Source organism: Macrobrachium rosenbergii, chromosome 47, assembly GCF_040412425.1.
Source record: "Macrobrachium rosenbergii isolate ZJJX-2024 chromosome 47, ASM4041242v1, whole genome shotgun sequence".
Lineage (NCBI taxonomy): Eukaryota > Metazoa > Arthropoda > Malacostraca > Decapoda > Palaemonidae > Macrobrachium > Macrobrachium rosenbergii.
In genome coordinates, this window is record NC_089787.1 from 5,971,296 (window position 1) to 5,992,836 (window position 21,541).

The 21,541-nt window shown below is 36.7% G+C and overlaps 1 protein-coding gene across 1 annotated transcript in view; it reads right to left on the reverse strand.

Moving 5' to 3' along the window:
- Positions 1-6,659, reverse strand: part of LOC136830842 (sodium-coupled monocarboxylate transporter 2-like) — a 36,987-nt gene extending 30,328 nt beyond the window's left edge. The window contains exons 1-3 of the mRNA XM_067090821.1: positions 6,540-6,659; positions 4,208-4,422; positions 1,642-1,782 (exon numbers count right to left, since the gene is read on the reverse strand). Of these exons, the coding sequence (XP_066946922.1) occupies positions 1,642-1,782; positions 4,208-4,422; positions 6,540-6,659 (476 nt within the window). The remainder of the gene's footprint in view (positions 1-1,641; positions 1,783-4,207; positions 4,423-6,539) is intronic.
- Positions 6,660-21,541: the final 14,882 nt, after the last annotated feature.

The window sequence follows — 21,541 nt, forward strand, 5'->3', positions numbered from 1 at the left end:
GAATATTTTGAAACTACAATGATAAATGCAATAAAACCTAAAGACATGCTGTGGTCGAGATATGTAGATGATATCCTAACATTTTGGCATAATAGGTGGGGCAATTTCAACGAATGTCTTTCAAAATTATATGCATTAGTGCCCATCATCAAATTTAAGGTCGAATGGGAAATAGACAACAAAATTCCTTTTCTTGATGTTTTAATAATTAGACACACGACAGAATACGAATTTACTGTGTTCAGAAAATCAACATTTTCACTTTCATACATTCACCATTTTAGTTATTTCTGTCAGGATTTATAGTCAGCAATGTATTCTTAAGAGCCTTATGGATTTGCTCCCCGGATTTCCTGGAAAAGAAAATTGAACTAATCTGTAAGCACTGTCATCTTTAAAGTATTCGGACCACATAGTTGAGAAAGCAGTCCATAAAGCTAACACAATCTTCTACTGTCCTCCTCAAAACAAGACTAGAGAGACGCCCAACAATAAAATGAAAATCCCATACCTGGACAGGATTAATACATTGACACAGACAATTGGAAACTCTAACCCTTTTGCTTTTACCTACCCAAATAACTTAGCCAAATCCCTGATTAACGTCTAACAAAAGCCAGTCCCCAAAGACATAGGAGTAACGAAATCTCTTGCCTCGACTGTGACCAATCCTACATCGGTTTTAAAGGTAAATCACTCCCCAGAGATTAATACAACATAAACGTTCGGCTCAGCAATTTTTAACCACATAAATAACCATAATCATAGAATAAACTGGAATTTGTCACATATAATTTATAGCAGCAATTGTTGGTTCAAAAGCCAGATTGTAGAATCAGCATTGATTAAACAAAGAAATATGATGAACTTCTCAAAAGGAGCTTGGGACTCAGATATTGTAGATACAATCTTCCTCCAACCAGCGATTAAGGAGATTAAGGAGAAACCCTGTCAACTGGAGTGATGTTAATTTTTTACATTTTGGCATTTTTACCTCTGGGATCTCTTGCAGAAAATATTTCAAGTCATATATATATATATATATATATATATATATATATTTTCTGTAATCCTTATCTCATCAATCATTACCTGCCTGAATTATCGAGAAAATAAGAAATAAAATTCTTTGTTCATAAAGCTAAATATAAAGGCAAAAATTATTCATTTTCTGAAAAACATAAAATTAAAGAACAAAAATTTAAAAATCTTTGTACATTTTGAAAACTATCCGTGAAAAGGGTTTACAGAACAAAAGAATTTATGGGAAAGAACCAGTAGAGGAGAGGAGGACCGACGGAACAAGTTTTTGATTAGAATAACAAGGTCTTGAGGGTTGGTATGGCTGTTTTATTATCAATGAAAATTTTGAGTGATTTCTGATTTGGAATGTTCTGGGTTTGAAATTCTGCACCTGTCATATATATACATATAATATACGCACCTTATGGTGGATCCCATATATATATATATTTTATATATATATATATATATATATATATATATATATATATATATATATATATATATGTGTGTGTGTGTGTGTGTGTGTGTGTGTGTGTGTGTGTTTCGTGTTCTCATGGAATGTTAGCATGTACTTGTTAGATTACCTGTTCACTGGGGAAAGAGAGTGGCTCTTACCTTTTGGCTTTACCAAGAGACGGTACAGACGAGAGCCGCATGTAGCCCATCTGACTGATTCCTAACCATGAAATCATGTTGTAGAGGCCCTGGACTTGGACAGACCAGAACGTGTATCGTACGTAGGGACTTGGATCGAAGCTGAAATGGTCAAACTCCTTAATTTGTTTTTTTGTGAAATATAGTTCTTTCATTAATTCGTCATATACTGTACTGTATAAGACTTTCTTTTTTTGAAAAGCACAGTAGTTGATAATTCTTTTTTATAATTTAATCACATCTTTCTTAGGAAATGTTTTGTTTTCAATAACTTTTATATATAGAGTTTGTTTCATTATATCATTATATAAAAAATTGTTTAAAGAAAATTTTCCTGAGAAACATGACACAAAAATAACACCTACTATTTCTCAGAAATGAAAAGCCCCTTTGGAATACCATTAGATGTGTCAACAAAAATCCACCTTAACCACAAAGTCTAGGAAGAACCAACTCAGAAACGATTCTCTAAAACAAAAATTTGTGTTTTAGAGTATCGTTTCTGAGTTGGTTCTTCCTAGATTTTGTGGCTGAGGTGAACAAATTAATGCCAAATGGTATGAATATGATTAAATTTATTTTTAAGCAACTTTTGTATCTATATAAATCTATATTAATTGTGTTTAATGAACAAATTAATGGCAAATGATATGAATATGATTATTTATTTGCCCACATATCTTACTTTAGAAGTAGCATGTTACTCGTAGAATATTATCCAACATATACAAGTTACATGTTACATATCATTCGCTGCTCCATGGGTCATTTTTAATTCGCAGTATATTAAATATTTTGAGCCAGCAGCATATGGGGTCAAAGTGGCCCTTAGGATGGTCATAGGTGCCACGCGATATAATGGGAGGATTATCAGCACATGATTACATGACAGGTTTTGGTGTGTATTTACATAATATGTCTGCCGCAACAAAACTGAGTTCTTACGTTTCAAAACTCAAATAAAATAGAGTAAACTGTAGCTCTTGATTAAAGCGTGTACAGTATAGGATGCCTTTTATTAATATAGCCAAACTCGAATGATGCATTCCTGGCAGGGCAGGTAAGTCGAACGCATAAGTAAACTTCAGCCTTACAAATATGTAAAATATTCGAGACTCCGACTAAGAAAGAATTATCCGTGAAAAGTTTTTGTCGAGCCAGGCACCCCTTCAGTAACTTCATTTATTGAATATATATATTATTCACAATATGTTACGTTTTAAACAATGTTTGCTATATGTTTGTTACAAGTTTTGAGTCAGTGTCAGTACCACATCAACCTTACTTGAAACACTTACTTGAAAAACGCCATCCTTCCACCTTCATTTGCTATGGAGAAGATATTGCTAAGCCCGCCCAGATCCAGGACACAGATAACCACAGTCGTTATGATGCCAAGAAACATAAATATCGTTTGTACGACATCTGTGTACACTATGGCTTTGACGCCACCCTAGAAATAAAATGAGAAGTTGCTAAGAATCTCTCTCTCTCTCTCTCTCTCTCTCTCTCTCTCTCTCTCTCTCTCTCTCTCTCTCTCTAACTTATATCAGTTTAACAGAGATGCTTATTAAACCAAATAATAACGGAGAATGGTTTTTATTTATGATCACATCCACTTACTCAAGGACATGAAACTAGAGGAAATCAATTTAATGTATGAAATGAAAGGCGGGAATTTTGCCTTCATTGGTGGCTTCATCATGAGGAATTGTCCCTCTTTATGAGGCAGTTATAAGTCCCAACCAAAGAACAGCCAACAGCGTACCTTGCACCAAGGTCTATAGAAATACGCCTGTATTACTTGCCATTTTTGTTTTTCATCTGTTTCTCTTGCTATTTTCCCACTGGCTGTTCAATTCCTTCAACTAACCCTTGATTCAATATCCATACTTTTTTCCTTAGGGAGACCATAAAGGAGTCTAGAAATGTAACCCAGTGACCTCAGTATTACTGTTAAATTGCTTTGTGACAATACGATGAGACATAAATAAAAAAAACTTTTAGCGCGCAACTGGAATGAAGGGAATCTGCCTCCGGAAAAAGGTGAATTTTTCTGCAATTTCGACACAGACATCGCCCCGCGGAACCGAAAATTAAACTGTCTTCTTTTGCTTCACCGCGTCAGGGATGGCCGTGTCCAAAAAAATGCCCATAAACTTTACAGGACATGATCGAAACAAGAGAAGCCTAGAAAACAAGTTTACGTGAAATCGGTGTACAGTATGTCTTTCACACGTTCCAGTAAATAAATGAATATTCTCATTATAGTTTTGTAAAATTTTGTATATAAGTTAGACTCGTTTACAGGAAATTATTGAAACCTATGTAATAGATCCAGTTAGTTCTTTCATTTATATTTATTATTTCTGTTAATCTATTCATAAAACAAAAATAGAACACTAAAGCATCATAAAAACTGCAACATTCTGGAAAGGAATTCGCCCGTAAGGAGTAGTAAATCTCCTGGTGGAATCGGAACGCGTGTTGCAGAATTCAGGAAACACGGAAGAAGTTCAGGGGAAACCGCCTGACGATAGCGATCATACTTACGATGGTGATATAGAAGGAGCAGATGAGTCCCATGATGGTGATGGAATAGTGAGTGGAGAGCCCTGTCACTGTCGACAGGGTGAGGGATGGGGCGTATAGACAGACTCCGTTGTATACCATGGTGTTAATCAGGAGAATCACCGACGACAGCTTCCTCAGTCCTTGGGATCCAAACCTCAAGGTAATGTACTGTTGGAATTCGTGAAGGCAGGTCTTAGATTTAAACGAAAAGTACGGTAGAACATTTTGGAATCATTAGATCAATTCTAATACCTTCACACATATTGTTATAATATTTGTAATATGATTGGCGCTAAAAATTAATAACTAATTAAAAACTAAATATGTTTTTAATTACCGGAACAATGCTGACATCTTCTCGTGCATATTTTTAAGGATACTTATGTTGCTCTATTATTCTTATAACCATGTAGAAACCGTTTTAGAATTATAACTTGACGCACACAGATATATACCTAGATATTTTTTTATATATTAAATTATGTATTACAACAGTTACAGTGTTATAACATTAGAAATATTAGAGAAGAATTTTCAATCCAGTTCTGTCATTGAAACAATAGATAAAAGGAAGAAGGTTGTGTTACCTCGTAGAGATATGTTATTGCTTTCTCCTGTTTTTGATTCACTTACTTCACTTTCCCTTCCAAACATTGTGGCCATTACCATCATAAAACAGCCAAGAGAGAGTTGGAAAAGGTAACAATTTTTGTTGCGAATTGGTCACATCACCTTCATAGTAAGGCGAAGATGAAGGTTATTGAGTCAAAAGTACCTTTATTCTCAACTATTACTTCTGTAAGTTTATCTCCATCTTTTACTGCTTTGTTTATCCTCTTTTTTCCAGAACAATAATAATAATAATAATAATAATAATAATAATAATAATAATAATAATAATAATAATAATCAATCAATCAATCAATCAGTCAATCAATCAATCATTTTCCTGTGGCACCCACGGAGGTGAGGGTCTCGATGAACTCACGCCACCACATTCTGTCCTGGGCTGAACTCCTCAAGATCTCCCCAACACTCACTCCTGCTTCCCGCCTCACTGTCCTCAACCACATCTCATTTGGCCTACCTCTACCTCTTCTATCAAGGGCAACCCACCCTGGTGTATATTCCTTGTCTTTTATACACATGGCCTAACCACTCCCAGCGTGAGAACCTAACATACTCATCAACCGGCTGCACCCCCGTTACTTCTCTAATTCTGTTATATGATACCCTGGCCCTCCAATTGATTCTTAATATTCTTCTGATCGCCTTATTTTCAAATGCTAAGAATTTCTTATCCGAAGTCACTGCACTGCACCATGGCTCATGCCCATAAATCAAAATACTCCCAAACATTACCTTATGATTTTCGTATGCACAGAAAAACTGCTATTATTCCAAATATTTTAAGCACTTCCATTGCCTGATGAGCTTTTTGTAATCTTTCCATAAATTTTGTGCTCAGAGACCATCCTTATGTAAATAAGTACCTAAATATTTAAATTTATGCATTTGCTATACAACCAAACCTTCAATTAGACAATCCTGCGCATTTTCAATTTTCATATTTATGATTTCAGTTTTTTCCACTATTAATAACCAATCCAACCTTTAGAACTTCACTCACTAGACAATCCAACAAACTCTGCATCTTTTCTGGTCCCTCACAGATCAAAACCATATCATCAGCATAATCCAAGTCAAGAAGTTTCCAATTTTCTCCCCAGAGTATACCTGCATCCGTTTCTCGTTTAACCCTTCTCATAACGTAATCCACGACCAACACAAAGCAAACAACAGAGGAGACAGAACGCCACCCCGAATCACACCAGACTTAACTTCAAACGGATCACTCAAACACCCATCAACCATCACTTTACAAGATGTGCCCTCATGCATGTTCATGATAACCATCACAGACTTTTTCGGTATTCCATAATACCTCATGATTTTTCCCGTAGTCCAGTGTATCTGAATTCGACTTATATATGTATGTAAGACCTTAACAACACTCATATCTGTCTTCATGGTGTTAACCTAAGGTGGACTCTCTTCAACTCAATGACTGCGGGTTCGAATCCCATCTGGGTTGGTGGCGGTTCCTTCATCTCATTCCTGTTCATATAGCGTTTCCAGGAGCAAGCGCATCAAAAAGGGTGAGGACAGAGAAGTGAAAATTGCTGGCGTTATGATGATAATATTTAATGAAGTAGTAATAACGGGTTTTAGTTGTTAGGATTTATTAGGAAAGCTTAATGAAAAAGGTAACCATATCCTCTTACCTCATTGATAGATACAATGTCTAGAGGATACAGGATGGGAACCATTATGAACTGGACGAAAAACATGCCATATAATGACCCAATCAGGACGAGCACAAACTGGGATCCAAAGAAGTACATCTCGGAGGCCAGGCCTGTTTTGGGTTGGGGAAAAACACACACACGCATATATATATATATATATATATATATATATATATATATATATATATATATATATATGCATATACACATATATATATATATATATATAATATATATATATATATATATATATATATATATATATATATAGTACACACAACACACACACACACACATATATATATATATATATATATATATATATATATATATATATATATATATATATATATATATATATATATATATATATATATATATATATATATCTATACAAATGTATATATATAATATATATATATATATATATATATATATATATATATATATATATATATATATATATAATCAAAAACTACGAGCTCTACAAATATATTTTCATATATGGGTCCGTGGGATCCCAACGGACGGGGAATCAGGACTAGACACGCTAACATCGGCCACAAGAGGGTATAAATGAATACCATCAGCCCACCCGTCGAACTCAGGTGTTTTGCGTTTGGAAGAAGCCATGTTGGCGTGTGGTCGTTTGTCGCACGTAGCCATATTATGACTATTTATACATCACCGTGATTCACAATCACACAAACGTCAATATATATATATATGGTATTCATTTATATATATATATATATATATCCGTCGCTGGTTCGATATATTATCACCTATATATATATATATATATATTACTTCCGAAGTAGAGTAATTGTATTAAAGTTTGTAGTGATTGTGAATCGCGTGATGTGATAAATAGTCATATATACATACGCACTACAACATGGCACAGATGGTATTCACACACCCACACACACACACACACATATATATATATATGACGAAAATATATTACTATATAGATATAGCTTTCTGATTGTATATATCATATGTGATAAATATCATATATATATATATATATATATATATATATATATATATATATATATATATATATATATATATATATATATATATATATATATATATATATATATATATATATATATATATTTGTTTGCTTGCGTGTACGCATGTATGTATGCCTATGTGTGTTGATAAGGAATGTTTGTATGCGCAAATACTGCAGCCTGCACGCAATGAAACTTAAAGTTTTCGATTCCCAAATATTCTGATTTTTCACTTAAAACCTTGAATTCAAATTTGTGATCGATGTGAAGAAACTTTTCTGCACACCAGGATTCAAACCTTAATAAGAAGAGTCACTACATGTTATTTCCAAATTTGGATTATAAGTTTTCAGTGAAATATCCATCCAAGAACATTGGGGACTCGGAAAGCTAGTAATTCACTGCGTTTAGCCGTTGTATTTACATAGATCCGATCAAATATGTTCAGTAGCAAATATATTTCACCATTCGACACTCTTGGCTTTGTAGGTGGTCACCTATCCAATACAGACCAGATCCACTGTGAACGTCGTAACCGGCATTGCAGTATGCTTATGAATACTTTGTACAAAACTGAAGGCGTCATTATCGAGGATGAGATATATGTGGTATTAACCTTTATCGAATGGCAGTGACTGCAAATGTTATATTCAGATGATATTAGTTTGAATGTCCAAAATGGCCCCAGCAAAGTGAAACTCCATTAATAGATTTTATATTTCTTCCTATTAAACAAATGAATTTGATCTACAAATTGCTGAATAAATGGATTCTCATTACCATAAAAAACTTCAATAATTTAAACTGAAGGTTCTACACTTCCAGGCTATATTATTACAAGTTTATAATTTTATATGGGAATACGTGTATAGCCTTATAAAAGTTGAGATCATCTTAAAAGAATACAACGATTCAAATTAGTTCTAAAAGTTATTAGGCAAGAGCATAAAAATATTGTCCATTGAACAATAAAGAATCAGAAGAACAATTTCTTTTCTAATATAAAATTACAGAAAACGATTTCTTCATTTGAATATTGTAAAGAATTCTCTTTCTTCTTTCACTAAAACAAATATGGATACTGAAAAAAATGTTATGTCCAGCTGGCAAAGATATACCAAACAAAAGACTACTATAGCCTTTAAAGTGCATTACGAAAACCTTTCTGTTTTCTCCCTAAAATAAAATGTCAAGAAAAGCGATTACTCAGCTCACCTAACATGGAAATCGCAGAGATGGTGCTGGCTATGAGGGACAACGCAACTGGCAAGGAGGCCATCTGACGACCTCCCAAGAGATACTCCTCAAATGCATTGGCGCTTCTTCCTCTGAGAGAGAAGAAGATGCCAACCAAAATGGACACCGACAGAAGGATGACGCAGACCAACCAGTTCACTGTACCAAATGATCCAGTTGCTAAGTCCACCATCTTGCTCAGACCTTCCAACGTCGAAATCTCTCTTCTTTTCGCAGGGAGAGAGCTTCTGGAAGTCCTTCAGTCTCCTGACGGCAGAAACAACAATTAACACACGATGGGATTCAAGAAAATATGAAAAGGTAGTTTGTCATTTTATGGTACTAATCCATCCCCAGTTGCGCAGAAAAAATTCGAGGTGACAAAACCTTTTTACTTTTTTTTTACATTGCCTACTTATTATTATGGCATTATTTACAAAAATATACATTACTACAGTTAGATATATAAATTAATTAATCGACAAACAGGTTTAAAAGAAACCTTTCTCATCGGACGCTTTACATATTTTATGCTTTTGTCTAGCTCAACTAACGTTACACAGAAACACACACACACACACACACACACACACACACACACACACACACACACACACACACACACACATATATATATATATATATATATATATATATATATATATATATATATATATATATATATGTGTGTGTGTGTGTGTGTGTGTGTGTGTGTGTGTGTATGAAAAGCTCATAGGTCGCAGATATTTTATGAATTACAATACACAGTTGATTTTTTATCAGTAAGTGTGGCTAAATGCATTGTTAAAAGCCTTAAAAAAATGCTTGGCTGGTGCCTGGAGCGCATCCTGATTACGAAGACTATATGACAGTCAAATGCATTAGATATTCATTAGACGTGAGAAGATCCCTCCTGGCGACAAGACTTTGTGAGTTTGTTCACCAGAAATGTCCCGATTCCTGAGAATTTGTTCATATGTGTTTTTTTCTAGGGGGCAGAGCCCCAGGGTGTGAAGGTATTAGTTATCAAACAAATTGTCATTCGAAGATCAACACCGAATATTGATAGAAGCCTTCGGTGAAGGCTCTGTGGTTCGAGACCTGTCAATTAAGACTGTGAACATTGCTGTTTGGAGGTAGGAAAGATTTTAGATTTCCCAAACTGTAGATTGTTCTTTTCATTTCACATATATCTCACTTGTCTCAAGTATTTTTTTATATTGTGCGTACTTTATAAGTTGCATGGGAGGAATTCTCATATCTTTATTTTTATACATTTGTTTAACAAGGGTTTTATTTGTCTCCTTCAGATGTTTCGCTGAGGAAGAGGCATAAGATGTACTCATTGGGCGAATATACTAGACTTTGACTTATGTTGACCTATTGTGGGGAAATTATTTAAAGGAATTAGTTAAACATGGTGGTCCTTAATATATTTGATCATTTGGTGAACATTAGTATTTTATTTTATTTCATATCTTGTTTTTTGCAATCCAGATATGTTAGATTATTGTCAAATAAATTATTTTGGGTAATGCTTGTTTCACTGTCGACCTGAGAGAGAGAGAGAGAGAGAGAGAGAGAGAGAGAGAGAGAGAGAGAGAGAGAGAGAGAGAGAGAGGGAATACGTGTGTATATACAAACGTATGTTGCCAGTAGCCACTTTGATGGGGTCACTATCAAGCTACCAATAGATGGGACTTCTTGGGTGTTAGTTGGGATTAGCTCTTTGTAGGGTAACAGTATTTTTGGTTTGCAGTGGGAACTACATTTGGGTATATTATAGTGATTAGGTACACTTCTGAAGAGACTCATCTTATGAGGAAATTGAGATTTTTGGGTATCAGGATGTGCCTTTTGGCCTACTAAGGGAATTTCTGCAGTCAACTGAGTGGGCGCTGTTGATCGAGTCAGTTGCATGGGGACTTGCATTGTGAGTGTCGAGCGAGTGCGTTTGAAGAACGGGAAGCGTTTTTTTTTTTTTTTTTTAGGGTAACTACGTATCTTGTTGCCCTTGTAATAAGAAGGGGTTACATGAGTGTTACTGTGGTATTTTTCTCTTTTTAGTTAAATGTAATGGTAGCTAATTAAGGGAGAGTTCTGTTGCTTCGTGGTTACTTCAGGAAGATGGTGGGAGGAGCTTTCATTAGGGAATGGTGGTGATCTTATGACGTCATTGAGAGAGCTTGACGCTGTTATTCCATTCTATCTGCGAGCCCATTTTTTTCGTGGGTAGACTGAAGTATTTCGAGTATTCGGGAAAATTTCTGGTTACTGATCGCAGCAGCGCTTAGAATTTTTTTTTCATAATTGTTCGCATCTGCGGTTTGGGTTACTACATTGTTCACATTTAGTGTTTAGAATTTAATTTAACGATTCGCATTTGCATTAGTGTTGGGGGTCTGCTGAATTTTTAACGAGTTTCTCTTTGGGGTTTTTCTCCTTTCTGTTTTTACCTTCGGGGAGTTATACGAAGTTGAGATCAGGTCGGGGGCTTGGAACTTGGAGAATTATCCATTTGGATACTATGATGGGTGTTAACGAAGATAAGGATAAACTGACACTGACAATGTTACATAAATTTACATCCGTAAATGCAGGAATTCAGCCTTTTCCCATGCTGGTTGATGGCGTTCTTCCAGTTCCCCTCGAAACTTTTATAGAGGGGGTCTCGAATTTTTTAGTCACCAAGAAAGTAACGGATGGGGTAACAGCTTTCAATGAAGCAAAAGGCTTCCTTAGTTTAGATAAAGGGGATATCAGACAGTGTTGCCGGAGTCATCACTTTTTGAAGTGTAGGACCTGGGACGATCTTAAGGATTTTTTTATAGTGTCATTTGGAACAGCTGGGGCCGGTGATGCAGTTCAAGACCTCATGTCTCTTTTCAAGGTCCATAAAGGCCATGATTTACTGGTCACATTTAGTGCTTGATGTTTTGATGCTGCAGGAGATGTTTCAAAGAAGTTGAGAAATTCTGGTTGGGTAAATGGAGACTCTATTATGATAGAGAATCACGAGAAACTATTGCAATATGTGTGGATTCTGAATGACATTCCTGATGCTATCGTAAATAGTCTTGACACAGAGATAGGAAGGGAGTCGGATAAGACTTTGCTGTTCTCTCAAATTCGTAAGCATATGTCGAAATGCCCTATAGTAAATAGTAAATAGCTCTTTTTTGGATGGGAAGCCAAAATCTTCTGGAGCTATTCCGAAAGCATCATACACAGAGTGATCCTGATTCCACAATTATGAGGTTCTGTGCCAAGACAGAGGATGATAAGACTTCTGCGACTTCAGGATCTCCGGGCCATTGTTATAATTTTAATAGGCAGGGCCATACTAAGAAGTTCTGTAGGGTGAAATATTGTGGCACTTGCAAGTCTGCATATCACAGTTGGCAGTTTTGCCCGCTTCTTAAACAGAACAAGTCTTGAAGCATGCCTCAGAGTTCTGGTCTGGCAGGTAGGAGAACTCCTCGAGGGGGTTTTTTCGGGAGCCTCTATGGGTCGACAGAATTTTTGGAGGACTGAGCAGCAGAAAGGGAAGAGATAATAGTGTTTGTTTCTTGTGATACAGGACTTCTGGGCGAGCCCTCAAAGACGAAGCCAGTGGTAAAAGGGTCTGTGTTTGGGTTGATGTAAATATCTTTATAGATACAGGCACCTCTATTAATATGATGAATTATGAGTTGTTCCGATCAACGTTTTCTAATCGTTCTTTGAGGCTTGCTAAAGAGACAGTGTGTGATGTGCGAAAAAATAGGGTATGGGTTTTGGGCTATGTAAATGTGTGTTTATCTCTTCGGGGTAGAACTTTTGACGGAGCCATTTTTGGTTGAACCACATAAAATCTCGATTCATACAGGGGTATGCTGTATAACTGTTGGAGTACCTGCTGTTTTTGTACCTTACGAAGAAATGGGTGTAAATTGACTGGATGATGATAATGGATCGGGTGTACATGAGGATTTGCGGGTGGATTCTGAACATGTTTCTGTGGGAAGGAAGTGTTATAAGGGGGTTTGTCAGATGATGCATTTCTAGGTCCTGGTATGGTTTCTGTGGTGAAAGTTCAGGTGAAAGCTGTGCATAAGCCCAGACAGGTGTGTGTGGATGAATATGGCAAAAAACTGAAGGGGATAGTGTGTACAGTTTCTAAGACTAAGCCTTTTTTTGTTCCTTCATATAGGATTCCTTTTAAGATAAGAGAACAGGTAGAACAAAAGGTTAATAAGTGGGAGGAGGAAGGCATTGTTAGGCCCAGTTCCTTGCCTTTTAATTTTCTGTTGTTACCAGTGCCTTAAAAGGATGGTTCAGTCAGAGTTTGTGTGGACTTAGGAAGTTGAATGAGAAAACCATTCCTGATCGCTACCCTGTGGCGTGTTTGCCAGATTTATTTGTTGAGATTGGGAGCAAGAATATTTATTCTTCAATTGATCTGAAGCAGGGGTACTTGCAAGTACCGCTTAGCAAGGAGAGTCGCAAGTACACAGTGTTTTCTTTGCCGAAGGGACAGTATGAGTTCACGAGGATACCGTTTGGTTTATCAGGTAATCCTATGACATTTACAAGGCTAGTGAATACAGTTTTGCATGGATTGCCAGGGAAGTCCATTTTTGTTTACATGGATGATATCTTGGTTGCCACTGATTCTGTAGAGGAACGTTTAGAGACTCTTAGGGAAGTTTTTAGGATGCTTAGATTAGCATGTTTGAAGATAAAATAAGGAGCAGATAGTATATTTGGGTCATGTCATTTCTAAAGAGGGGGTTAGAGTGAATGAGGAAAAAGTTACGGCAATTGTAGATTTTCCTACTCCCAAGAATAAGAAACAGATTCGGTCTTTCTTGGGCATGGCTGGATTATTTTGTAGGTTTGTGAAAGGTTTTTCTAACTAAGCATCTCCTTTGACAGATGTCCTGAGGGACGATTTGCAGTTTGTATGGGGTGATGGATAGCAGTCAGCCTTTCAGAATATTAAGGATGCTTTAGTTAGTCCCCCAGTGTTGAAGTTTCCTGATTTTGAGCATCCTTTCACTTTGGTGACAGATGCCAGTCACGATGGCATAGGGGCCTGCTTTATGCAGAAGTTCGATGGAAGACTCCATCCGATTGCATTTTACAGTAGGAAGTTTAAGACACGGTAGCAATGAACAGCTATTGTCGGTAGTGAGCAAGGAGGTCTTTGCTGTAGTGTCTAGTTTGGTTCATTTTAAGATGTTATTGATGGGCAATCAAATAGGGGTTCTTACAGATCATAAGCCACTGTTGGATCTTTTCCATAAGCCAGATCTTTCCCCTAAAAGAGCTAGGTGGTATTTGACAATCAGGGATTTTGATGCCAATCTTAGGTATATAGAGGGTAGACATAATGTTGTAGTGGATGCCCTTAGTAAAAGTTTTTCTGATTTGGATGATTCTCATGTATGTTATGTATCTGGAGATTGCATAGACTGGGATATTAGTTTAGTGGAAACTAAACAGGATGAGGATGGGATTTTGGCAAATGCAAAAGCATATCTTAGAGGGGAATTGGTTAGGAAGTGTTATAAGTTGCCTTTTGTTGGTCTTGAATTAGAGGGTAATTTGTTAGTTAGGAAGTTAGATACAGATGGAGAAATAGTGAGGATAAGGGTGATACAACACAAATAGTTGTCCCTGGGCGTTTAGTACCTACAGTTCTGGATATTGCTCATTGTAGGTCTGGCAGTCCACATTTGGGTATTGAGAAGACGTATCAGAATATACAAAGACAATTCTTTTGGAAGATTATGCCCACATCAGTGGAAGATTTTGCGCGAGGTTGTTTGGTTTGTAATGCATGTGAGCCAAGGGTCGTTTCTTGTAAACTGGGTTCATTTCCTATTCCCAGTAGACCCTGTTCTCGGGTCCATATGGATATTATATCTAATTTCTGTGAATCTAGTTACAGCCATAGGCACCTGTTGATGGTTGTCGACGAATTAACTAGGCTTGTAGAGATTTTTCCTTTGAAGCATAAAACAGCAGGGAAGGAGGCAGTCGCATTCTTTAATGGATATATTTGTCGTTATGGGGTTCCTGTGGTACTGATTACAGATAATGGGAGAGAATTTGTGAACAAGACGTTAGAGTGTCTTTCAGGAGTAATGAACATTCAGAAAGTCACTGTTATTCCCTAATGCTAATGGGTTATAAGAACAGGCAAACAGAAAGGTAACTGAGGCTCTCAGAATTACTGTATGGGGCAATGGCGTGAATTGGGATCGATATATTCCACAGGTTCAGCATAGCATCAATTCTGTGGTTAGTGATGCCACTGGAATGTCTCCCACTGAAGCACTGTTTGGCTACCCAGTGTGGGGCATTCAGTTTACTACCTATTCCATCGGGTGATGATACAGTTAAATCACTGATCTCTGCTGCTGAGGAGAGATATGAGTGTCTTGCTAAGAATCTTGAGTTGAAAACTCAGGATATGGTTGACATGAGCAGTCCAAAGCCAGACAGAGTTAAAGTTGCTGTGGGGGATAGGGATTTTGTGAAAATAAATATTAGGAATCAGTTGAATTATAAACTAGGTCCTATATTTGAGGGTCCTTTTTGGGCTGTAGAAGTAAAGAGGAATAGATTTGCTGTTCATGATGAAAATACGGGAGTGTCTCTGTTGACATATATATCTAAAATTAAAAAGACAGTTTAATGCGAGTCTTGTGGGTTAATTCCTGTTATGTACTGTTGTTTCTGATAATATTTTTCTCCCTTTTGTTTTTTTAATGGATTTTAAAATTGTGTGATTTGTAATTTTATTTTAACTTAGGAGGATTTCTGTCCATAGAGTTATATAAATCTTTAATAGTCCGAGTTCAGTTTTTTTTTTGCTGTTTTTTTTTTCCTTTTCTGCATAAGTGCTGCTGTTTGGAGTAGTTATTTTTTGTGTGTGCTGCAATAATAGCTGAGAAAGGAAAACTTAGTTAAATTAGGTGCAAAATATCATAGAGTTTGTAGATACATATGTTTCTCTTCTTTGTTTGTTTGTGTTTTTTCTTGTTTCAGGATCTGGTAACTTAAAGGTTTCTTTCCTTTGATTTCTTTAGATGCTGAAGTTTCGTCTGCTCATGGCTTTAGGGGTCGTGGCATGGACTAATTCCATAGTGAGGTTAGGCCGGGGTGTTATTATAGAAGAAGACTACGATGTTTGGTTGTCATCTGACAGAGTAACTTTGAGTATAGAGTTTGAGGACATAGGTTTGGCAAGGGATGAGCTTGAGGCATCCCAGAATAAAGCTCAGCCTCTTAGGAATTTATTGGGTGAGATGAATACTGGACAGGATCTGTCTGATCTGTTGCAGGGTTGGTTAACAGAACTTAATGCTACAGCTATTAGGGTCCAGGATAAGATTAAGAAGACTTCAACATGGCTTCCAAATTTAGGTTCTTCAGCTTCTCAGATTTCTTCTAGAAGGAGTAAAAGGGCTGTGCCATTGTTAATTGGAGCCGTTCTGGTCACAGGAATGCTTGCTAGTATGTCAATTGCTAATTTGGTGAAAACTGAACAGGTATTAGCAGAATTAGCTAGCCAAGGTAAAACTCTGATGACTCTGCGAGATAGTAATGAGAAATTACGAGAGGGTTTTGAGACATTAAGGGCGTCTTTAAATGGGTTATTGGTCACAGTTGATTGGATGAGGGGAGACTTAGGTGTTACAAAAGTTTTGTCTTCTTGTCAAACTACCTTGTTGAATATTGAGAAAGAAGCAGAATCCATATTATTGGAAATTCAAATACAGGTTAAGGTAGTGGTTGCCACTTCTAAGGGGCGAATTTTTAGAGATATTTTACCTCTTGGGTCTTTAGAATTGGCTTTGATGAATGTAACATTAACACAGTTAATTTTTACTGAGGAGAATTTGTATCATTATTATGGGATTTTGAAAGCACGAGTGTGTGATAGGGGGTTACTTGTGGAAATTCCAGTTAGTAACTTGAAATCATTTCATAGTTATATGATACGACCTTTCCCTAGTGGTTTTAATGGTTCGGTAATAGTATTGGATAGTGAGGAGACTATGTAACTTTTGGGGGACCAGTTTCAATCCTCGGCTGTTAACTATAAGTCAGGGTGTATTTTAGTTCATGATAGATATATTTGTGACAGTAGTATCTTTACATTCATAAACATTGACTGGTTAGGATGTGAGAAGACGTTTGTACATAACCAGACTCCTTCTGACTGACTTTCAAACGTTCCAACATGAGTACAAGGTGGCCTCTACGAAGACTCTCAATGCAGTGTTCTGCACAAACTGTCAGATGTCCGTCAGGTACCATAATTCATCGGATACGTACCTTCTGTGAGGATCCCGCCTCTTCAATGCAGCGTGTAGGCTAGTCACACTGTAGCTTCATGCGGCATCTTCATGGGGAACATCAAGTTGTTCCAGTGCCACCTTTAAGGGGAGAGATCACCATAATTCCACCACTTCCTCTAATGCCAGAACACAAACTTTTCCCCATGCCAAATCAGTGCCTCCTCACCGCTACTTTATCAGTGATCGGGCCTTTGTCGTCATATTCTCCATGAAATTGGGTATTTCTTGTGTATGAAAACATTATGTGAGTAAACCCTCACCTGAAGATCAGCCTGCCAGGGATGTGGCTGTCCATTTAGTGCACGAATCTGGCAATCAATTATTGCTATCCCCCTAGTGCTGGGGGCAGCACTTTATTGTGGTGGCCGAGCATCTGAAAAGCTCATAGGTCACAGATATTTCATGAATTACAATACACAGTGGATTTTTTATCAGTAATTGTGGCTAAATGCATTGCGAAATGCCTTGAGAGAATGCTTGGCTGGTGTCTGGCGCACATCCTGATTAGGAAAACTGCATGCGTGTCAAATGCATCAGATTTTCTTGAGACGTGAGAACATCCCTCCTGGCGACAAGACTTTATGAGTTTTTGCCGGAAATATCCGGGATCCGGAGAATTTGTTCATATGTGTGTTTTTCTTGGGGCGGAACTCCAGGGTGTGAAGGTATTAGTTATAAAACAAATTGTTATTCGAAGATCAACACCGAACATTAATAGAAGCTTTCGGTGAAGCCTTTTTGGTTTAAGACCTGTCGATTAAGGCTGGGAATATTGCTGTTTGGAGGTAGGAAAGATTTTAGCTTTCCCAAAATGTAGATTGTTCTTTTCATTTAACATATATCTCACTTGTGTCAAGCATTTTTTACATTGTGTGTACTTTATAAGTAACATGGGAGGAATTCCCATATCTTTATTTTTACACATTTATTTAACAAGGGTTTTATTTGACTTCTTCAGATGTTTCGCTGAGGAAGAGGCATAAGATGTACTCATTGGGGGAATATACTGGACTTTGACTTATGTTGACCTATAGTAGGGAAACTAATTAGAGAGAATAATTAGTCGAACATGGTGGTCCTTAATATATTTGATCATTTGGTGAATATTAGTGTTTCTTGCAATCCAGTTATGTTAGATTATTGTCAAATAAATTATTTGAGGTAATGCTTGTTTCACTGTAGACCCGAGAGAGAGAGAGAGAGAGAGAGAGAGAGAGAGAGAGAGAGAGAGAGAGAGAGAGAGAGAGAGAGAGAGAGAGAGAGAGAGAGAGAAAGCGTGTGTGTATGTACAAATGTGCGGTGCTAGTAGCCACTATGATGCGATCACTCTCAAGCTACCAATAGATGGGAATTCTTGACTGTTAGCAAAGGTAAGCAATGAGATTAACTGTTTATAGGGTGATATATATATATATATATATATATATATATATATATATATATATATATATATATATATATATATATATATATATATATATATATATATATATATATATGAAAGTCTTTTACTGTAATACCACAGTGTAATATGAAGATAAGAAGGCCAATAAAACACTGTTTGAACATTGCAACTAAATATTTCAAGCACTTCCGTCTGTGCCCCTGTTCACTAGTAACATATGGACAGATGAAAAGTTACAGGAGTATATATACAAAGCATATGTAGGTGTGGCATTAAGTCTCCGATGGTATGCAGGTAACCATTTCCCAAGAAGGAGGGAAAACAATTCCTTAGTGTTTTTTGGCTTCATTAACCCCTGTTTTGTAATTCGTCTGGGGGTCGTGTTTCCTGGAGCACCTGTTTGAAAAGAGGTTTAAGGATTAACCTGTCGATTTCATCCGCTTTCCAATGTCCTCCTGACAAGTTCATATTGTTGGTTTGACTGATGATAGCAGATTCCAGCATCTTTCTTTTGTACGGACAACTACTTTTGAAAACCAGCTCTGCCCCGCTCCAATTTATGGAATGGCCTCTATCCCCAATGTGTAGGAAAATCCCTGAACTCTCCAAAGCATACCACACTGATCTTTTGTGCTCTGTTAATCTCTGTGAGAGGGACCTGCCCGTCTCCCCCAAGTAAATCTCATTACAATTGCTGCACGGAATCTTTTAGACTCTGGCTTCTTCCCCTTTTCTATTTAAGTATACGTTAATGAGCAAGCTCCTGATGGATTTGGGATAATGGAAGATAAAAGGATTGTTAGACCTGAGTTGTTCTGTGGCTTTTTGGATGTTTTTGTCGTATGGAAGATTTATTTTCTTGTTAAAATCTGTTTGGCTTTTGTGAGTGGGACCTTTGTAGTATATCTTTTTCACTTTGTTAATAGCCTTATCCATAATGTGTGGTGGGTAGAGCAGTTGCATTAGGTGTTGGCGGATCGTGTTGAATTCTTTATCTAGGTGCCCATTTGAACATATTCTAAGCACCCTGAGGAATAAGTTGCACCCTACCATGATCTTTACGGAGACATCGTGGTAGCTTAAGAAATGAATGTAGGAAACAGCGAAAGTGGGTTTCTTACGTAGTTGAAGTCATATCTGTTCTGTTCTCTTATGACCAGTACATCTAGGAATGGCAATTTTCCTTCCTTTTCCCATTCTGTTTAGAATATTATGGTCGGAACTAGCTGGGGAGACTTTAATGAATTTTTTAATAGACTAAATTCGCTAGTTCCGACCATAAAACTCAAAACAGAATGGGAAAAGGACGGAAAATTGCCGTTCCTAGATGCACTGATCATAAGAGAACAGAACAGACATGCCTTCACACACTATACAGGAAACCCACTTTCGCTGTTTCCTATATTCAATTCTTAAGCTACCACGATGTCTCTGTAAAGATCATGGTAGGGTGCAACTTATTCCTCAGGGTGCGTAGAATATGTTCAAATGAGTACCTAGATAAAGAATTCAACACGATCTGCCAACACCTAACGCAACTGCTCTCTCCACCACACATTATCGAGAGGGCCATTAAGAAAGTGAATAAAATATAGTACAGAAGTCCCTTTCACAACAGACAAATAGATTTTAACAACAAAATAAAGCTTTCGTACGATGAAAACATCCAAAAAGCCACAGAACAACTCAGGTCTAACAATCCTTTTATTTTCCATTATCCCAAATCCATTGGGAGCTCGCTCATGAACGTATACTTAAATAAAAAAGGGGAAGAAGCCAGAGTTTACAAGATTCCATGCAGCAATTGTATTGAGATTTACATGGGGGAGACGGGCAGGTCCCTCTCGCAAAGATAAAACAGAGCACAAAAGATCAGTACATTATGCTTCGGAGAGTTCGGGAATTTTCCTACATATCAGATTAAAGGCCATTCCATAAATTGGAGCGGGGCGGAGCTGGTTTTCAAAGGCAGCTGTCCGTACAAAAGAAAGATGCTGGAATTTGCTATCATCAATCAAACCAACATTATGAACTTGTCAGGAGGATTTTGGAAATTGGATGACATCGACGGGTTAATCCTAAAACCTCTTCTGAAGAAGGTATTCCAGGGAACACAACCAACAGATGCTTCACCAAATGGGAGTTAATGAGTCCAAAAACCACTGGGAAATTGTTTATTTTCCCTCCTTCTTGGGAAACGGTCACCTGCATACCATAGGAGACTTAATGCCGCACCTACATATGCTTTGTATATATACCCTTGTAACATTTCATCTGTCCATATTTTACCAGTGAACAGGGGCACAGAAGGAAGTGCTCGAAATATATGGTTGCAACGTTCAAATAGTGTTTTATGGGCCTTTTTTGTTTTCATATATATATATATATATATATATATATATATATATATATATATATATATATATATATATATATATATATATATATATATATATATATATATATATATATATATATATATATATATATATATATATATATATATATATATATATATATATATATATATGTCATCCTACAAAGAGTTAACCCATTGCCTACCTTTTGCTAACAGTCAAGAAGCCCCATCTATTGGTAGCATGATAGTGACCGCATCAAAGTGGCTACTGGCACTGCACATTTGTACATACACACACGCATTCCCTCTCTTCTCTCTCTCTCTCTCTCTCTCTCTCTCTCTCTCTCTCTATCAGGTCTACAGCGAAATAAGCATTACCCAAAATAATTTATTTGACAATAATCTAACATAACTGATTGTAAGAAACAACATGAAATATATATATATATATATATATATATATATATATATATATATATATATATATATATATATATATATATGTAGAATCTACTGGTCACATCTACCAGACACATATGTAATTCTAATAGCATACAATGCCCTCTTAACTTCTCGAATTCTTCTTTTTAAGGGCTTTG